The sequence below is a fragment of the Lactuca sativa genome, chromosome 5 (genome assembly GCF_002870075.4).
Source record: "Lactuca sativa cultivar Salinas chromosome 5, Lsat_Salinas_v11, whole genome shotgun sequence".
Lineage (NCBI taxonomy): Eukaryota > Viridiplantae > Streptophyta > Magnoliopsida > Asterales > Asteraceae > Lactuca > Lactuca sativa.
This window is the reverse complement of record NC_056627.2, coordinates 344,368,458-344,387,237: the sequence shown is the minus strand read 5'-3', so window position 1 is coordinate 344,387,237 and position 18,780 is coordinate 344,368,458. Positions and strand designations below refer to the sequence as shown.

At 32.2% G+C, this 18,780-nt stretch overlaps 1 protein-coding gene across 1 annotated transcript; it reads right to left on the bottom strand.

Moving 5' to 3' along the window:
• Positions 1-15,593: 15,593 nt before the first annotated feature.
• On the bottom strand, positions 15,594-18,327 carry LOC111887322 (GDSL lipase). Its single transcript, XM_023883479.2, has 6 exons — positions 18,009-18,327; positions 17,787-17,914; positions 17,500-17,721; positions 16,613-16,862; positions 16,304-16,534; positions 15,594-15,822 (listed from the first exon to the last, which is right to left on the bottom strand). Exons 1-6 carry the CDS (start codon positions 18,271-18,273, stop codon positions 15,716-15,718), a joined length of 1,203 nt encoding a protein of 400 aa, XP_023739247.1. The 5' UTR covers positions 18,274-18,327; the 3' UTR covers positions 15,594-15,715.
• Positions 18,328-18,780: the final 453 nt, after the last annotated feature.

The following is an 18,780-nucleotide window of genomic DNA, read 5'->3' as shown; positions in this document are numbered from 1 at the left end:
AGTTTCGATCCTTCGCATTCCAATCAAACAAATATTATTAACGAAGCACGGGTCTTTGATAACAAAATCAACCACGAGTCCTTCTTTGTCACAACTACAACAATTTGTCCTTCGCTTTTAGTAACCCAAAACATCAGCCTTTCGAAATCGATGTCAATCTGCTATTCGTTATCACAAAAACGAAGTCAAAGATCAGCAATCATCCAATTTGACCTCCAATCTTAACCCAAATCGAAGGCATCAACAATACCAAATCAAATACTTTCGCACATCGACCCAAGAACAAAAATCTTCGAAATCAGATTCCCAATCCTTCATTTGCTTTTTCATCGCCACGAATCGTCATCAACCCAATCGATTCAACAAACGATTTCCAGTGAACCACGGCTTCGCTTTTTGACACCGATATGAAAGCCTTTCCAGTTCGTTTCCAATCAAGCAACAAAAATTTATTCCAATACTTCGAAATTAAAATCGATACTCATGTCAAACCCAAAATTAGTCCTTCAAAATCAATATCGATATCGATACCTAAATCCAAATCAACAATCGAATCCCAAAATGATTCCAAATCAGCCTTCGCTTTTATCTTTCGTTTTCTGATTTCAGTTCTAAGTCACTCAAACTCATTTCGAACTTGAGCCTTGATTTGTTCGACCTCAAACCAAATACTCACTTGAAATCAAGCTTGCAATCATTGAGATTTAATCTCATCATTCGAAATCAAAGTCAAATACCATCTCAAACTATCGATTTCAACCTTGTTAGTTGCCATCGACATCAACTTCAACTTGCAACCAATCGATTCCAAAAACGAATTTCTAATCATCGACTAACAATACATTCCCACTCAACAGTAAACACAAGTCTGAAATTGATTCCAGATGCATCAATAATTCGATTTTGACTTTCAACCATGACTTCAACAACTTTCGACTTAGAAGCAATTAACGTCTGATTTCTACTCAAAATCAAGAAATCGATCAATTTATTCAATAGATCTAACAACGATTAAAAAGTGATGAGAATTTGATTTACAAATATAGAATCGATAGTCAAGATGGAAGAAAGAGAAATCGATAATACAATCTATTCGACGATTCAATTTGAAATCCACGAGTCACCGAGTTTACATTTTTAATAAGATTTGGGCTTGAAATTGATGAACATTATTTGATCGAAAATTTGGGCTCAAAATCAATAACAAATGAATTAATGTTGGACTAGGCTTCGAAAGCGAATACCGATGAACATTGACAAAAAAAAAAAACAAATGGAATTAGATTCTCATTCTGATTTGATCAACAGTAAAAGAAATTTGAGAATTGGTTTTGATGTTTGAAATTTTGATCTAGACAAAAATAATTGGATCAATCAACGAGGTTGAAACGGATTTGATCAAATGAGACAAATCGATCAAAAATTGAAAAACGAAAAAACACGAATCAAAATCATGGACGTTTGGGAATCCATTTGAGAATTTGAGATACCTTTTTGACGAATCGATATCCATTTGCATCAAATGAATAAATTTAGAAGATCTTGGTTCTTTTGTTGGAACGAGAAATTCTCGAATTTGAACATTGTATCATCCACAATGTGTGTTGTACAGCTCGTTCTTTGTATTTTTCGTGTTCTTCAATGATCCAAGAACATCTTCAAAAGAACCACCAACACTTTTGGGTTTTGACTTCAAATTCAATGCAACCTTTGGAAATTGTTGCTTTAGAACCCAAATTTGTTTCATGAATTTCGACTTCACAACATTTGACGATTTTTGAGAATAAACCCGCTTGTTCTTCCGTTTAATCTTCTTCTTTTTTTTCTCATCTTTTTGCATCTTGAATACTTGATTTCAAGAACACCTTCATTCTTGACAACTTCAACTTTGCAAGTTTGAATCAAATCTTTTGGAGTGTGATACTTGTGAATTTCTTGGATCACCGGTTTCCAATAAGGAATCATTCATTCAAACGAATCACAAGAACACAAAATATCATCGGTTTGAACTCCAATCGAGCAAAAAACTTTTGCATCTTCATGAGAATCAACTTGAACTCTTTTTTCTTGAACATCAAGAACATCACATTGAACTCCATTGTCAAGAACTTCAACAAACTTAAGAGCATGAAGATCATTCGGGTTTTCAATTATTTCTTATTAAACAAATCTCTTTCTTCTCCTTCCTTTTGATTTCAACCACGGACTAATATGAACAAGACAATTTTATTCAACCATACAATCTTACAAAGTGGTTGAAATATCAGGCTTCCATGATCATCATTCAAATCTCCATAAGAAACCATATTACCCCATGAAATCAATTTGCTTAAAATCACCCATAAAATTGATCTTCATTGACTTTGTATTTGATATCTTCAACGATCACAATCCAAGAATAATAAGGCAAATCCACCATGATCACAAAACCTTGAAAATTTCTAGAGAGAGATAGTGATTTTAAATGGGTTTTCTAGAGAGAGAAAGTAAAAATCACTTGAATTTTAGTGAAGAAAATCAAATTTTGAATAGAATCAAAGATAAATTTGATTTCTAGAATCCAAAAACTCTCTAAATCACGAAGATCAAAACTCAAAATGAAGAATCACCAAATCAAGAAAGCCACCATGAATCTATTCTTGATCAAATCAAGAACACCTGCTCTGATACCAATTGTAGTGACGTTGATTATGATGGCATGTGCGGAATTAGAAAAGATCTAGTGAATCATCATGTAAACTCAAGAACACAAAGAGTAAATAAATTTGTGTTAAACTCTCATTAGATCTTGAAAGAGTATACAAATGGGTCTTGTACAAATTCTCTCTCAAGACTAACACTCCAAAGTGATCATTACTAAATATGAGTGTCACTCATTTCCTATTTATAGGAAAGACAACTCATCTACACATCAATAAAGCCACATCCAAGCATGACTTTACACCCTAACATAAAATATCAAATAAAGTTTGTAAAAAAAAAAAATTCACAATATACTTTTTAATATACTTAATAGAAAAATATTAAATACGATAAATGTAAAAGAACCTAAATCTAATTTAAATCTAAAAAATGAATTAACTAAAAGATGTCTAAACATAATTTTTTATAATAACAAAAATTCAATTAAGTTACTTTAAATTAATTTATAATAATAATGGTTAAAAATAACATAAAGTTATAAATCAGATTATGTTACATTACAAAAAAATAGTTGATATTTGAAAAATCATCATGATGAAATTAAAACATCGTCACAAAATTTTAAAACTAATAAATCATAGCAGTAGTTAATTAAAATAGTTGAGAAATATAACTAATTTTGTATACACGTAAAGTGTGAGTAGAGACCATTATATGATTTTGATTTTAATAAGTGTTATTATCTATTATTCAAATTAATTATAACTTTACATCAAATAAATGTAATAATCAATATTTTATAGTTAATATAAATAACATAAATATTTTCAATAACATATGATTACCAAAAGTTTAACTATATAAATTTATTTTGCACAACACGCGAATATTCACATAGTATGATATAATATGTGTGCTTCTAATATTCAAATGAAAGGCATGAATTCTAGAAACTTGGATTTATATGAGGTATTAGAGGACTATGAAATTGTAACTTCTCATCATATTCATCGTATTACATAACTTGTTTTACCCTATGTGAAGACCCCGAATAATTATAAAGCTCATGAGTAGCCTTCTGACTTTGTGTTAGAGGCATGGGCTAAAAATAGAGGTTTGGTAATAAGGAATTAGGTTATCTCAAAGTTTGTGTAATTTTACCAAATAATATTTATCCCCTATATGCATGAATTATTGAGAAATTCAACTTAAGCAAGAACACTCAAAGTTCAAGGAACAAAACAATGAGGAATATATGGAATGTTAGATTTCATAAGAGATTTCCAAATTAGTGTCACATGAGTACATATATTAATCAATCCGAAAATCAAATAAGGTTGAAGAAATTGTGGAATCTTCAGTTGAGAAACGGTTTTTGGAAGAAGTAGCCACACAAATAAGCTTCGACATGTAGCACATGCAGCTTGAGCTGCCTTCAAGAATATCTAAATTCCAATTTCTTTCTTCAAGCATACCCAAATTCTACATGTTTCTTCAACTGCCAAAACATTTTCTCCTACGACCTCTCAATCGGGCGATGCCCTTTAACCTCCACATTTTGTCGTGTTCAAGATAGAACTCATAGTATATAAAATGTGCACTCCATACCTCATAAATTATATTAGATTATAGCTTAAATCTCCATTTGGTACTCGCGTTAATGCCAATTACAGTAAGTAATAAGTAACACTATCATCAACACTTTGTGATGAGTTTTATATATAGCAAATATGTACAATGCGGAAAACAATTAACAATTAATATGGTACATGCATCCTATAAAAGATCCATGTCATACACCTTGATAACAACATACATTGAACAACTAAACCAACCTAACCCTAGTGTAAATTGAAAATTACAAAGTTTAGGTTACATTACTTTTGATTTGTTATGGCAAACAAATCAAACCAATCCTTGAACTTATGAAGCTTACAGAAACTAGCACCAAAGAGATGATGCCCCTAATGGTTTGTACCCAAACCTTAGCAACAAGCACACAATAAGAGAGAGGAGAGGAGTAAGGAATTTTGGCTCTTAGAAGAGTTAGAAGGAATGGAAGAAAATAATGAGACCATAACCTATTTATAGGTGATAAAGAATTCGTGGATAACACTCACATGAATATAATAGTAATATCTCAAAATAGGTAGTTATTCAATCCTTTACTTATACTCCAACGCTTCCTAGAAGCCTTAGGAATCTCTACAAAAACCGTCCCCTAGAGGGAGGTTTTCGAAACTCTCCATTGCTCAACTTTTGAATAATGTCACCTTTAATTCCTACACTTCCAATTAATTTAATCCTAAAATTAAATCTAATTAATTTCTAATTAATTCTAAATTAATAATTACTATTTCTAATTAATATATTAATAACATAATATATTAACAAATAATACTCTCTCTCTCCAAATGTAAATCCTCTCAGTTGCTAGTTTTGAGTGCAACCCAAAAAGAACTTCTCTTTTATTTCAAGAATATACCAATTTAGTTATTGGCTTAGACACCCAAATTAACAGTCACCCACTTGGATAAGCTTGTATCTACAATTGCAAGTATAGACCTTGAAGTAAACAACAAAGTGTGCTTTCTAAAGCCACTGCCAAACTTTGATTCATATCAGCCATAGGCCCTAAGATAAGTGGTTAGCTATTCTTTCGTTCTACAAGATATCATATGGACATGTGACATGGATCAGAATCAATCTCATCCAAGATTTTGTTTCTCGATTTCCCGATTTGTAAAGACTTTATTAGACTTCAACTGAACATATCAATTAGTCATGGCTGGGCCCAACACTATATATAGTCAACATGAAATCATCGAGGGGCCTAAAGATATCACTTTCCCTGTTAGAGCAAAAGGAATGAATAAACTTTGACCACGTAGTTGTAACATTTACTCACCAAATCATATATGATACTATGTTTTATAACATCAAGTTACTAATACGTTTATGTAACACCAATATACAACCGATTTGTAAATTACAACTTATGTATCTCCAGAATAGTAGATATTGTCATCTATGAATTACTCGTGACTAGATCCATGAAGTAATCTCTAAGCGTGGGTTTATCCAATACTTAAAATCCCTATTTTCAAAGTACTCATGAATATTATAGCAATTCCAATTGCAATGTATTAACCTCAATCGACAATCTATAATCAATTCATGACAGTCTTGATTCACTACTTACTTCCAAAAGTACAAACAATTCTGGAGGTTTTAATAATTCATATTACTCAGGAATTATAAACATGCAAAAAGGAAAACAAGAATAAATAATTGAATAAGGCAGTACGATACTCATAAATATTTCTCCATTATTCATTCACCAAAACAATTACATTTATTTAGTTATACGTTTCTAAATATGACATAATTACTAAAACTAATGTCATCTCTTAGTCCAATACTCCTAGTATGCTGGTAGTGTTTGACTCTGCTCAAAACTTTTGTGAAAGGATCTGCAACATTATCTTCTGATGATACTTTCTTCGCCACAAGGTGTCCTTCTTCTACCCGATGTCGAATATAATGGTATTTTCTATCGATATGCTTGGATCTGCCATGATCCTTTAGTTTTTTCGTCAAATCAACCACCCCTTCATTATCATGGAAAAGATCCATTGGCTCCTGAATAGTTGGAACGACTCCAAGATATCCAATAAAGTTCTTTAGCCAATCTGTTTCCTTCAATGCTTCACTCGCTGCAATTTACTTTGACTCATAGATGGAATCAAACATTATGTCTTGTTTGGAACTCTTCCAAAAAATTGCTCCCCCGTTTAATAACAACATCCAACCACATTGCGAACAGAAGTTGTATCAGTCTGTTTGAAAGTTTGCATCATTGTAACCAGTTACTCTTAATGTATCACTGCCGCCAAGAATTAGGAACATGTCTTTTGTTCTTCACAGATACTTAAGAGTATTCTTCACCACAATCCGGTGGGCTCTGCCAGAATTTCCCTGAAATCAACTAACCATGCTCAAAGCATAAGATACATCAGGGTGAGTACATGTCATTGCATACATGATCGATCCTACAACCGAAGTATATGGGGCTCGACTCATGTCAACTATCTCTTCATTAGTGTTGGGACTTTGAGTCTTACTCAACTTGATAGCACTATGAATAGACAATTCTCCTTTTTTTGAGTTCTTCATACTAAAACACTTAAGTATTTTATCCAAATATGTACTCTGGCTAATACCAATAAGACAATTCTTTCTATCACGATGAACCCTTATTCCTAGAACATAGGTTGTTTCCCCTAGATCTTTCATAGCCAAATCCTTCCCAAACCAAGACATAACTTCTTGCAAAGTTGGAATGTTGTTTCCTATAATGATTATGTCATCAACATACAACACTTGGAAAGTTACTATACTCCCACTAGCTTTGACATATACATAGGACTCATCTTTGCTTCTAGAGAACCCAAACTCTTTGACTTTCTCACGTAAGAAAAGATTCCAGCTTCGAGATGCTTGTTTCAATCCATAAATGGATTTCTCAAGCTTACACACTCTATCATGAAACTTGGCATGTACAAAACCTTATGGCTGACTCATGTAGACGTCTCAGATAACTTCTCATTAAGGAACGCGGTTTTAACATCTCTCGGTTGCATTTCATAATCATGAAATCCAGTTATAACAAGCATAATTCTGATAGACTTTATCTTAGCTACTATTGAAAAGGTCTCATCGTAGTCTATCCATTGGGTTTGAGTAAATCTCTTTGTAAGCAACCTAGCTTTGAAAGTGTGTATTTTCCCATCCATTTCGGTCTTCTTCTTGAAGATCCATTTTCACTCGATTGTCTTTTGACCAGGTACTTAATCAACCAAGTTTCACACTTGATTATCATACATGAACTGAATCTCACTCTCCATTTCCTACTTATATTTAGCAGCCTTAGGGCCTTCCATTGCTTCCTTGAAGTTAGCAGGTTCATATAAATTTACCAGTGTTCGATCACTGATAAACATATCACCATTTGATGTAATATGGAAACAATAGAACGTGGGTGGCATGCTAACCTTATTGGATCGACTAAGGGGTGATAGGTTGTCAACTGGATCAATTGGAATTTTTTCCTCAAGTTGAGTGTTAGTGTTGTCAGAGGTTCCTTCATTGGATGACTCTTGAATTTATTCAAGATCAATAGCACTTCCATTGTCCTCATTGAATATGAGCTCTATCTCTCTCTCTCTCTCTCTCTCTCTCTCGCGAAAGACTCCTCTTCAAGCTATAAAGACCATGTTCTCACTAGGTCTGTAGAACAACTATCCAAAGGACTTTTGTGGATAGCCAATGAAATAACACTTCTCAACTCTAGGTTCAAGTTTGTCATGAGTCTCTCGTCTTACGAGTGCCTCACAACCCCAGACCTTGATATGTGAAAGTGAGGGAGCTTTCTCTGTCCACATCTCATGAGGTGTTTTGACAACCTTCTTTATCGGAACAAGATTCAAGATATGGGTGGTTGTCTCTAAGGCATACCCCCATAAATGAATAGGAAGAGAAGCTTGACTCATCATAGAACGAACCATATCTAGTAAGGTTTGATTGTGCCTCTCAGCCATACCATTAAGTTGTGGTGTTCTGGGAGGAGTCAATTGTGAAACAATTCCGAATTCCTTAAGATATTCATGGAACTTGATACTAAGATACTCACCACCCCTGTTAGATCTAAGCCTCTTAATCTTCCTACTCAATTGATTCTCGACTTCATGCTTCAACTGTCTAAACTTTTCAAGGTTTCTGATTTATGTTTGATCAAGTAGATATAACTATATCTACTATAATCATCTATAAATGTCACATTATATTGAATAGCATCTTTCGTGGTAGATCTGAGTGGGCCACATACATTTGTATGTATGAGATCCAGTAATCCTTCACCTCTTTCACATGTTCCAGTGAAAGGTGATTTCATCATCTTGCACAAGAGACAAGATTTGCATTCACCATTTGTCCTAAGGTCAAACGATTCCAACACTCCATCCTTTGGGAGTTGTGTGATGTGTTTCTTGTTTATGTGACCATGAAGACAATGCCACAAACATGCCTTGTCCACACCATTGGACAAATCAATATGAAACACATTATTGCCTAAGTTATCAACACAAATCACAGTTTCGTACACTCCATTACAAGGTAAAAATTTAAATATAAAAACACCATTTTTGAAAGCAGAAATTGAACCAATATCATTATCAAAAGTGTATTTAAAACCTTTTCTGAACAATACCTGAAAAGAAATAATGTTGCGTGTCATTTCTAAAGAGTAGCAACAATTTAATAAGTCAATCCTAACATCACTACTAAGCATAAGTTTATAATTCCCAATCTTGGTAACAGGTGAAGATCGTCTATTCCCCATGATCAGGTTCAGTCTTCCATGCTCTACTTCCTCACTTTTTCTTAATCCCTACAAATCATAACAAATGTAAAAACTACATCCTATATCAAGAACCCAAGTATAATAAAGTCGTGTGTTACTGACGTGGATAGTGTAAATACCTGATGAGGACGCCTTGAATTTCCACCCTTCAAGTCCCGCAAGTATTTTGAGCAGCTTCTTCTCTAATGACCATTTTCTTCACAATGGAAGCAAGTGGCCTCTTTTGGGTCACTAATCACAGGAACATCAAAATTGGGCTTCGTCTTAGACCCACTGCTAGACCCTCCAATATGGGACTTCCCTTTCCTATTGGATTGAGAAGGAGCCTTCCTCTTTTTCCTTTTGCCACATCCAATGGCTAGGTCAGGAGCATTTGTTGTAGTAGAGGCATGATTTTTCTTCATCCTCGACTCAACAGTTTGCAATAAAATATGGAACTGGGTCAATGTCGTCTCTATGTTGTTCAAATGATAAGTTAGGACAAACGGATTATAACTAGGAGGCAAAGATTTAAGGACTGTATCAATGGCCAACTCCTCACCAAACAAGACATTCAGCCTCTAGAGTTGCTCCATGTACCTTTGCATTTTTTGTATGTGAGCACAAACTGATTCTCCTTCCTTGAGCTTACATGTCATAAGAGATTTGACCACTTCATAACGCTCTTGTCTGGCCTTCTTGTGGAACTTTCCAGCAAGGTCAAGACTCATCACATATGGCCAGTAGTCCTCAGAACTTGGCTAGGTCAAGTGCCATAGTGGCCACCATGATGCGAGTGACCTTCGTGGAGTTATTAGAATGTTTTTTGTAGGAAGCAATTTCCTCGGGAGTAGCCGTGGAATGATCGATTTCAACAAGATGCTTATCAAGGACATATTCCTTGCCCTCATATCGAAGAGTCATCTTCAAATTTCTCATCCAGTCCATGTAGTTAGGGCAGTAAGCTTCTCTTTTGAAAAAATCGAAAGTATGGAGAAGCTTGAGTTTGAGGAGCCGGTTTGAGTAGTTGAGAGATCACCGTTTACAGACATCTATTAAGAGACATAGTTTTAGTTAATGATATAAATCGTTATTATTTTAACCAAAAATTAATATTCAAGGCTAGGATCCTAACTACAATTTACAACAAAGAGAAGGGATGTCAAAATCTAATTGCAAATTTATTAAGGTATGTAACACAAATTTACCAATTCCAATCTACCATAAAATTCCTAGATCATTTGAGATTCATTGAATCTTATCAACGACATGTTTAATCTTAGATTATGTTCTTCAATTTGTGACTAGGATGCCGGGAATCACAAATAAGATGTGAATAACCATGCAATCCCGCTTGACAACATCAATGTCATTTATCATCACAAATTAATGTGCAGTAAACCACACATGCTCCATTAACAATGATAAATTTTGATTTGTCCATCACCCAACTTTATAGTCCCAAATTAGTGTGTCGGTTAACCACGCACGCTCCACTAACGACTTATAAAGAGTGGTTTGTGTTTTCATGGATTAACATACATTTCACATTTTTTCATAAAGTAACTAGAGTTGGGATTTTATAAAAGGTTTAGTTACTTTATTGTATCATACTTTTAGAGGTTATGTCTTATCAACCGGTTCGGCTAACAACCCTCCACCACGCAAGGGAGCAGTGGGTGAGAGTATAAACCCATTCAGCAGTCATTTTATAGGTCGTTTCTTATACCCCCCCCCCCCCCCCTTATATAGCATGGCTTATGAATGAGGCTTACTAACGATTGAATGGCTTGTCTTATACATATAGTATATTAAACTTATATATATATATATATATATATATATATATATATATATATATATATTATAAGGTGTATTTTAAAACTTTTTAAAATACGAGGTTTAAATATAAATTACTAAATTATCATATAATTAATTAATCAATTTAAACATATTATAAATTTATAATTATCCATTAATTACTTTACTATTAAATTAATTATTAAATTCATATGAGATCATTCAATTTAATTCTATCTAATTATAAATTATCAAATAAGGATATCTCCTAATATTTAGGGTTTTACGGATTATCACACAAGGCAATCAAAATTCGGAATCTTACAGAATTAATACTGGATAATTACAAAAACTAACACATAAATTTGATTAGGAGGATGAAAACCTGAAATTCTGGAAAAACATTGAGCTCACGACGTGAGATCTATCTCTCACATCGTGAGATTAGTATTTTGAAAAAAAAAATTAATTCTAGGCTCTAATACCACTAATGTGTTTTATAGATAGCAAATATGTATAATGTGGAAAACAATTAACAATTAATAAGTTACATGCATCCTATAAAAGGTCTATGTCATACACCTTGATAACAACATACAATGAACAACTAAACTACCTAACCCTAGTGTATATCGAATATTACAAAGTTTAGGTTTCATACCTTTTGATTTGTTATAGCAAACAAATCAAACAAATCCTTGAAGTTATGAAGCTTGGAAAAACTATCATAAAAAGATGATGTCTTTAATGGTTTGTACCCAAACCTTAGTAACAAGAACATAAGATGAGAGAAGAGAGGGGTAAGGAATTTCGGATCTTAGAAGAGTTAGAAGGCATGGACAAAAATAATGAGACCATAAGGTCCTATTTGATATGGAATCCATGGATAACACTCAATTGAATATAAAAGTAATATCTCAAAATATGTAGTTATCCAAACCTTTACTTATTCTCGAAGGCTTCCTAGAAGCCTTAGGAATCTTTACAAAAATCGTCCCCTAGAGGGAGGTTCTAGAAACTCTCCATTGTTCAACCTTTGAACAATGTCACTTTTAATCCCTTGCATTTCCAATTAATTTAATTAATCCCAAAATTAATTTCAATTAATTTATGATTAATTCTAAATTAATAATTACTTTTTCTAATTAATATATTAATCATATAAAATATGAGTAAATTATCCTCTCTCTCTTTCTCTCTCTCTCTCTCTCTCTCTCTCTCTCTCTCTCTCTCTCTCTTTTTCTCAATGTAATTCTTCTCGGTTGCTAGTTTTAAGGGCAACCCAAAAAGGACTTTGTTTTTATTTTAAGAATATACCAATTTAGTTATTAACTTAAACATGGAAATCAACACTTTGAACATATCATTAACAACATTCTGGTGTGACTCACTTTCTTATATAATCGGTTTAAGTAGTAAACCACATAGAACACTTATAGCATCCTACTTTCAACATTTTATACCCTTAACTTATATACTATAATTGACATCATACGAAGATTACACACATTTAGTTTCAACCTTATAATTAAGTATCCTAAAGGCTCACTCGTTAAGTTTATGATTGTCATAATGAGACTTATATTATGATACTGCGTTTAGTATACATACTTAAAATTTCTTAAAATTAAGAATGTCTGTTTAAATTATCATATTATAAATATTGTTTAACGTTACTTAGAACCTTGAAATGATAATATACCATAATAATTATTCAAAAAAAAGACAAAATAGTTGGGATACCGCATTGTACCTTTATCATCAATAACGACCCATACACATCACATTACCCATATAAGCAACATCCGCTCACCAATACCATTTAATCATATTCCCACCCGCATACATTTACATCCATACCAATATTTTAAATTGGCATTGCTTTATTGTTACTTTCAAGCTTTATATAAGTTTGGGTGTTACAACATTGACCAAAGACATGGATATGGTGAAACATAGTTTTGATAATAAATAATTACCGACCGTATAGGTAATCATCAATGTTTATGACTAGCATCTATGTCTAAGGGTTATTACTTATTATTAGACACGAACAAAAGATGTATTTCTTTTACGAGCCATTTCCCAGTGCACCACCAAAGGGAACCACTATGAATGACATGTATCTTGATGATAGGTTATATGATCTAACTTCATTTGGCAATCATATCTTTTATCATACAATTTTTTAAGTGTTTTTATAAACCGGTTTTGTAAAGGCGCACTAAATATTTGGTCCTTCATCGTTTAATCATTTTCTATAGTGTTATTAACACCTTATATCCTGGCATGCCTTGTGCAAAAATCAAATTGAAGTCTCATAAAAAGTTTGTAGATAATTGTTGATTAAATTCATTATCGCTAAATTTAAAACTTAAAATTTATAACAAGTATCTTGTTAATTTTGTACTTGTGCATCATATATTGGTCTTAACTCATTAGAAATAAATTGAAACAGCTACAAACAGCTTTCCAAATAAAAAAAAAACAACTATTGCATTACTATTTTCTGAATGTCGATAATCTAGTATTTTTAAAAGAAAAAACTTTCTACGTGTTATTGTCAATATTTTCAAAAAATCTAATTCTCAATCAAAATCAAAGTAAAAACGTTTAATCTCTCTTGAAAAATAGTAGGTCTCAAATAATATATCAAAAGTTTTAGTTTTGAATAGTTTTTTTTTTTCTAGTGATGCAATTGTAATCAGAGGAACAATTAGCAATATTATGTACGAGACAATAAGCTGGATAATTATTTATCATTTTTAAAAAATTTAGTATACGTTAGATGATTATGAGATGTGACTATTTTATATCGTCATATCAAGATTTTTTTTCAACACTTTAGCTTATCAATACTCAATGACTTTAACTTTTATATTCTAAATAAGAAACCAAAAATCTTTTCATATTATTTGTATTATTCAAATCGTCGCTCTAACCAATAAAAGCGACGAACCAATAACTTGATCATTTATATAGTCAAAATAATCAACCACAAATGATTCTTGAGGTGAACGTTCATGTATTAGTTTCGGTGACTCAACGTTTCTCTCATCAAACAATTTTTTTTCCAATAATTCTTTTATTACTTTTCTCAACAAACACCAGATAAATTCCTAAATGATAAGCTATTGCTTAAGAAAAATTCAAAGCCTTCTCAAACCCATTTTGTCGTTACATCTTCTTTATGTTTTTCCTCACTAGATTGAATATTATTAAAATTTATAGTATTATCTTCAAATATATGTTGCTCCATTTGAACGGATTATTCGTTATATGACATTTTGACACCTTTTTATAATATATTCACTTGAAGTGATTCTTTAATAAATGTGTTGCATTCTTAACTTTAAAAGTCTGACCCTCGTCATCTACTTAACTCAACCCTAAAGCCCAAATATATTTTTAAATTTGAGTTATGTTTTCGAGCTTTAGTGTCGTGATATAAATGTCTATATATTGGTATATGAGAAATCGATATTTATAATATATTTAACAAACCTAAATTTAAAGTATATTGCTAATAACGTGAATCAAATTAATAACATCCAACTATATTTTAATTTTTATCAAGTTCTAATTTTGTAAGTAATATAATATTAAAAGAAATTTTCAATCGAAAACCTCTTTATAATCGGATATCTTGTGCGACCGTATGACCCGCACATCCCAAGACCGTCTATGTTTGGGGGTGTTTGTATTGGCTTTTAAACTAACTTTTGACTTTATCTTTTAGAAAAAGTCTAAAAAGATGTTTGGGTAAAATGAAAATGATTTTTTAATCAACTTTTGCTATAGAGTAAATTCAAGCTTTTTGAAAAGTCACGAAATCGACTTTTCCTGACTTTTCACCAGCTAAAACATTAAATTACATTTATAACCCCATCTAAAAGTTAAACCATGTCATTTTTAGTCCTTTTTAGTTATTTTACATGTAAAAGTTAAACCAAACATTTTAATTTTTGATTTTTTCCCTTCAAAAGCTAATACAAACACATTTTAAAAAACAACTTTTTCAAAAAGTTCTTTTACAAAAAAGACTTTTGTCCCACAAAAGCTAAGCCAAAAAAATACAATATTTTAAGTGATCTTTTGCTAAAAATACAAATGAATTTTAATAATCTTACAAGGAACTCAATCTTTTATCGGTATAATCAATGTTTTAAAAATCGGTTTGAACCAGCCGGTCGAACTGGTTGGACCGGAGAAGGGAACGGTTCAACTATCACCGGCTTTATGTCTATTTCTGAACCGGAACGAACCGACCGGTTTTCACAAAAATCCGGTTGAACCGGTTAAATTAAACAGGTTGAACCGATTAAATTGAATAAAAACATATGAAATTGAAACATTTTGCATAATAAACTTTGGTGTTTTTTCATATCTATTAAGATTTTCATGAATAAAAACACTTGATAAATTTTATGAAGTTCTTTGATGTGTTTGTATTCATTTAAGACTTTATTTTCTTTTTAATCCACTTGGATTGGTATAAAACTTATGGTTATATGTTATTTTAATATATTTAGATTGATCTACAACTTGTTTTCATGTTTATTTTTAACGTTTGAACTTGTGGACATCAAATTATTAATTTATGTATATATATGTATGTGTAGGAAAATACAAAAAAAATATAAAAATTATAGAAATCGGTTTATTTGACTGTCGAACCGGTTAAACCGATTGAACCGAAAACTGGTAATCATAAAAGTTTAACTAAAAAATCGATTTTTAAAACATTGGGTATAATAATTTCCTTTCTTTCATTTTATTGAACAGCTCATAACTATAAACTCATAGGCTTGGATGCCAATGTTGTTATCTATATTTTTGTTCCAAAATATCTCCACCGTAACCTACATGTGTTTAAATCACAGCTCCATCAGCGTCCACACCTGAGCCAGTCTCGATCCTGCCAACTTTCACATCAACTGAGCTTGTAGACTGGATGTCTCCTATTTGAGGTCCTACACCTAAAATTTCATATGATCAAATAAATATATGTAATCTTTTGTCACCTATGTATTCATTAGAAATATAAACTTTTCAATTGAGTTAAACCAGCTTTTAAAAATGGTGCTGACATATTACCAACTACTTAATTAGTCAATAAACTTTCAATAAAAAAATTAACCCAAATGTAATCATAACTTAATTTTTCAAGGACACCACTTATCAGCTCTTGATTTGTAGGTTTAACTTTTCTTCCAACTAAAGTTATTTAGTGACATACATTACTTTTAGCCGAAAAATACACCATATATAGTTCGTATTTTTTTTCTCTACAAATAAAGGTCTATCTTGACATATTTTAATATAAAACACCAAAAACTCATAATGATTCCTTTTTTTTTTTGGTACGATGTTTAGCTAAGAAAGATTGTTAATATTGTTATTGCTATGTCGCAATAATTAGTTTTTGACTACGATAATTAAAAACACATATATAGGTACCTTGAAACAAGGTTTTAAAATTGTAGGGAGATGTGAATTTGGAATCTCCATTCCAAAACAACTCTGCAAACTGGCGAACTGCGGCTTCACTAGGATGTAATGAGTCGAAGAAGAGATAATCATCAGGATTATCACATAATTCAAACTCTCGTATTCCTCTCTTTCCTCCACAACTAAAAAACCCTCGTAAAGGACCACTACCACAACATGCACTATCTCCAACCTTAAAACCTACAAATCCATTCAAATCCAAACAATGAATGATAATAGCTCACGAATTGAAAGCAATGAAACTCATGAGTATACAACCATATTTTGATGGGTTTTTCATCCGTTTGTTAATGGCAGTTGAGATATCATAGTTTGCAAACATGAATCCTTCCAATTGTTGCCCTAGATCTTGCAATTTATGTAAAAGTGCATGATTGTGTTGACTTGCTATGATGTTAAGCTCTTCGTTGCACGTATTGTCTGGCCTTTCTGCACGAGTGTTAGGCCAACAGCCTATTGCTGGGACTGTACCGATTCCAATTTTTCTTCCGCCCTTTGCATGGATTTCCTTTTTAAATTAAGATAAAATAAAGAGTAAATTACTCAAATCTTTCTTATGGTTTGGTCAAAATTGCATCCAAATTTTTTTTTGCACTCGGATTATTCCTATGGTTTGATTTTGTTGCGTTTTTCGTCTCTATGTTTGGTCAAAATTGTACGTTTAGTCCCTAACTTTATGTATGTAAGGGATGAAAACGCAACAAAATCAAATAATAGAGACAAACCCAGTGCAAAAAAAGGTTAGAAACCAAAAATATAATTTTGACCAAACCATAGGGACAAATTTAGTAATTTACTTTAAAATAAATTGAATATCAAGGTAATTAATTGGAAACATAACAACATCCTAATAGAAGTTTTCTGGGAGGTTTTTCAAATCAAAACATCTTGAAAAAAAAAAAGTTTGTTAATAACAAGTTCTTCCTAAAAGCTTTTTCAATAATTAGGTCATTGTGGACTCATTAATAATCAAATTGAAAAACTTCATCTACTCTCACATCATATTTACAATACATAAATAAATAAAATATAATTATATAGGTATTATATTGGTAGGAAGTATAGATAGAGGGGAGTGAGAATAGAGTCACTGAAAAACTCCATCAAACACCTCTCATGTTATGGATACTCCTGATATTTGTTACCTTGAAGACATCAGTAAGGTTTCCGATCACCATTTCAACGTACTGCTCATAAAGAAGACTACTCTCATTGTTGCTCAAGAGGACTGAATAGTCGTTGCATCCGCAGCTAAACAAGTAGACAGCATCGGACAACAGCTGATTGGCTTTCGCATCACCTAAATTCTGCCTATATTGTTTCTCTAAATCGGAGAAATACTGTAGCTGTGTTTTGAGGTCAACTACCTACATCCATTAATTTATATATATGAAGTCAATTCAAGCAGTGGATACGAAGAAGGGATACATACGAGTCCTGCATCGGTTTCAACTAATGCACCAGATCCCCCTGATGCAAAGTTTGCTCCATACAAAAATCCACTATTATGGTAATGGGGGTCGAGATATGCAGGGATGAAAGGCAATCCAGCAAACTCAGCTGTTAACAGAAGGGAATTAAGTTTGGAATAAGAAAGAAATTTGAAAAAGAGGAGTAAAATTGGTAGTTGTTTGAGATATATATTAATTGTTACCGATGAAATCAGGGAGGAGACGGCCATTGGAGAATCTTCCAGTTGGGTGATTGAAGTATGATTCGCCATAGGGCCAAAAATTGGCTTGAAAGTCCGGAGTAGTTTTTATGTAGTTGTTGTTTCCGGAATCGAAAAACGAATCACCGAAAACGAAGAGCGCAACATGTTTGTTGAAATGCCCCTGAGAACTCTGGCAACCTGTAAGGATCAAAAGACACAAAACAACAAGTTGATCAAGTCCCAACATGCTTTTTAGAACACCCATATCATATGTCTCAACTCTGAACCTTCAAATGACCCTTTGAGTTGTTTGCTTGTCTTCACTCTTTAATTAAATGGCCCAATCTAGTCAGCCCCGTTGAAGATTAAGAGTTTGTTTGGTTTAACTTTTCTTTTGATTTTCTTTTTTTAGAAAAAAGTTAAAAAGATGTTGGAAAAGATAAGAATGATTTTTTTAATAAAGTAAATTTGGTCTTTTTGAAAATCATGAAATAATGACTTTTTCAACTTTTCAATAACGTTAAAGCTTTTTATTTTTACACTCCATACTACTCATAATAAATGTTCAATTCAGTCTAAACTTAGATGTTTGGGAAAGATAAGAATGATTTTTCTAATAAAGTAAATTTGGTCTTTTTGAAAATCATGAAATAATGACTTTTTCAACTTTTCAATAACGTTAAAACTTTTTATTTTTACACTCCATACTACTCATAATAAATGTTCAATTCAGTCTAAACTTAGACTGTGAAAACTATAAAACTGAATATCC

What these genes read in the sequence shown, in the direction of transcription:
- LOC111887322 (XM_023883479.2), bottom strand. Translation starts at nt 18,273, where the DNA reads ATGGGTGTTCTAAAAAGCATGTTGGGACTTGATCAACTTGTTGTTTTG. An exon ending in GAAAAACCCATCAAAATATG is followed by an intron (nt 16,535 to 16,612) that starts GTTGTATACTCA and finishes ATGGATTTGTAG; the next exon opens with GTTTTAAGGTTGGAGATAGT. An exon ending in TTTTAAAACCTTGTTTCAAG is followed by an intron (nt 15,823 to 16,303) that starts GTACCTATATAT and finishes ATGAAATTTTAG; the next exon opens with GTGTAGGACCTCAAATAGGA.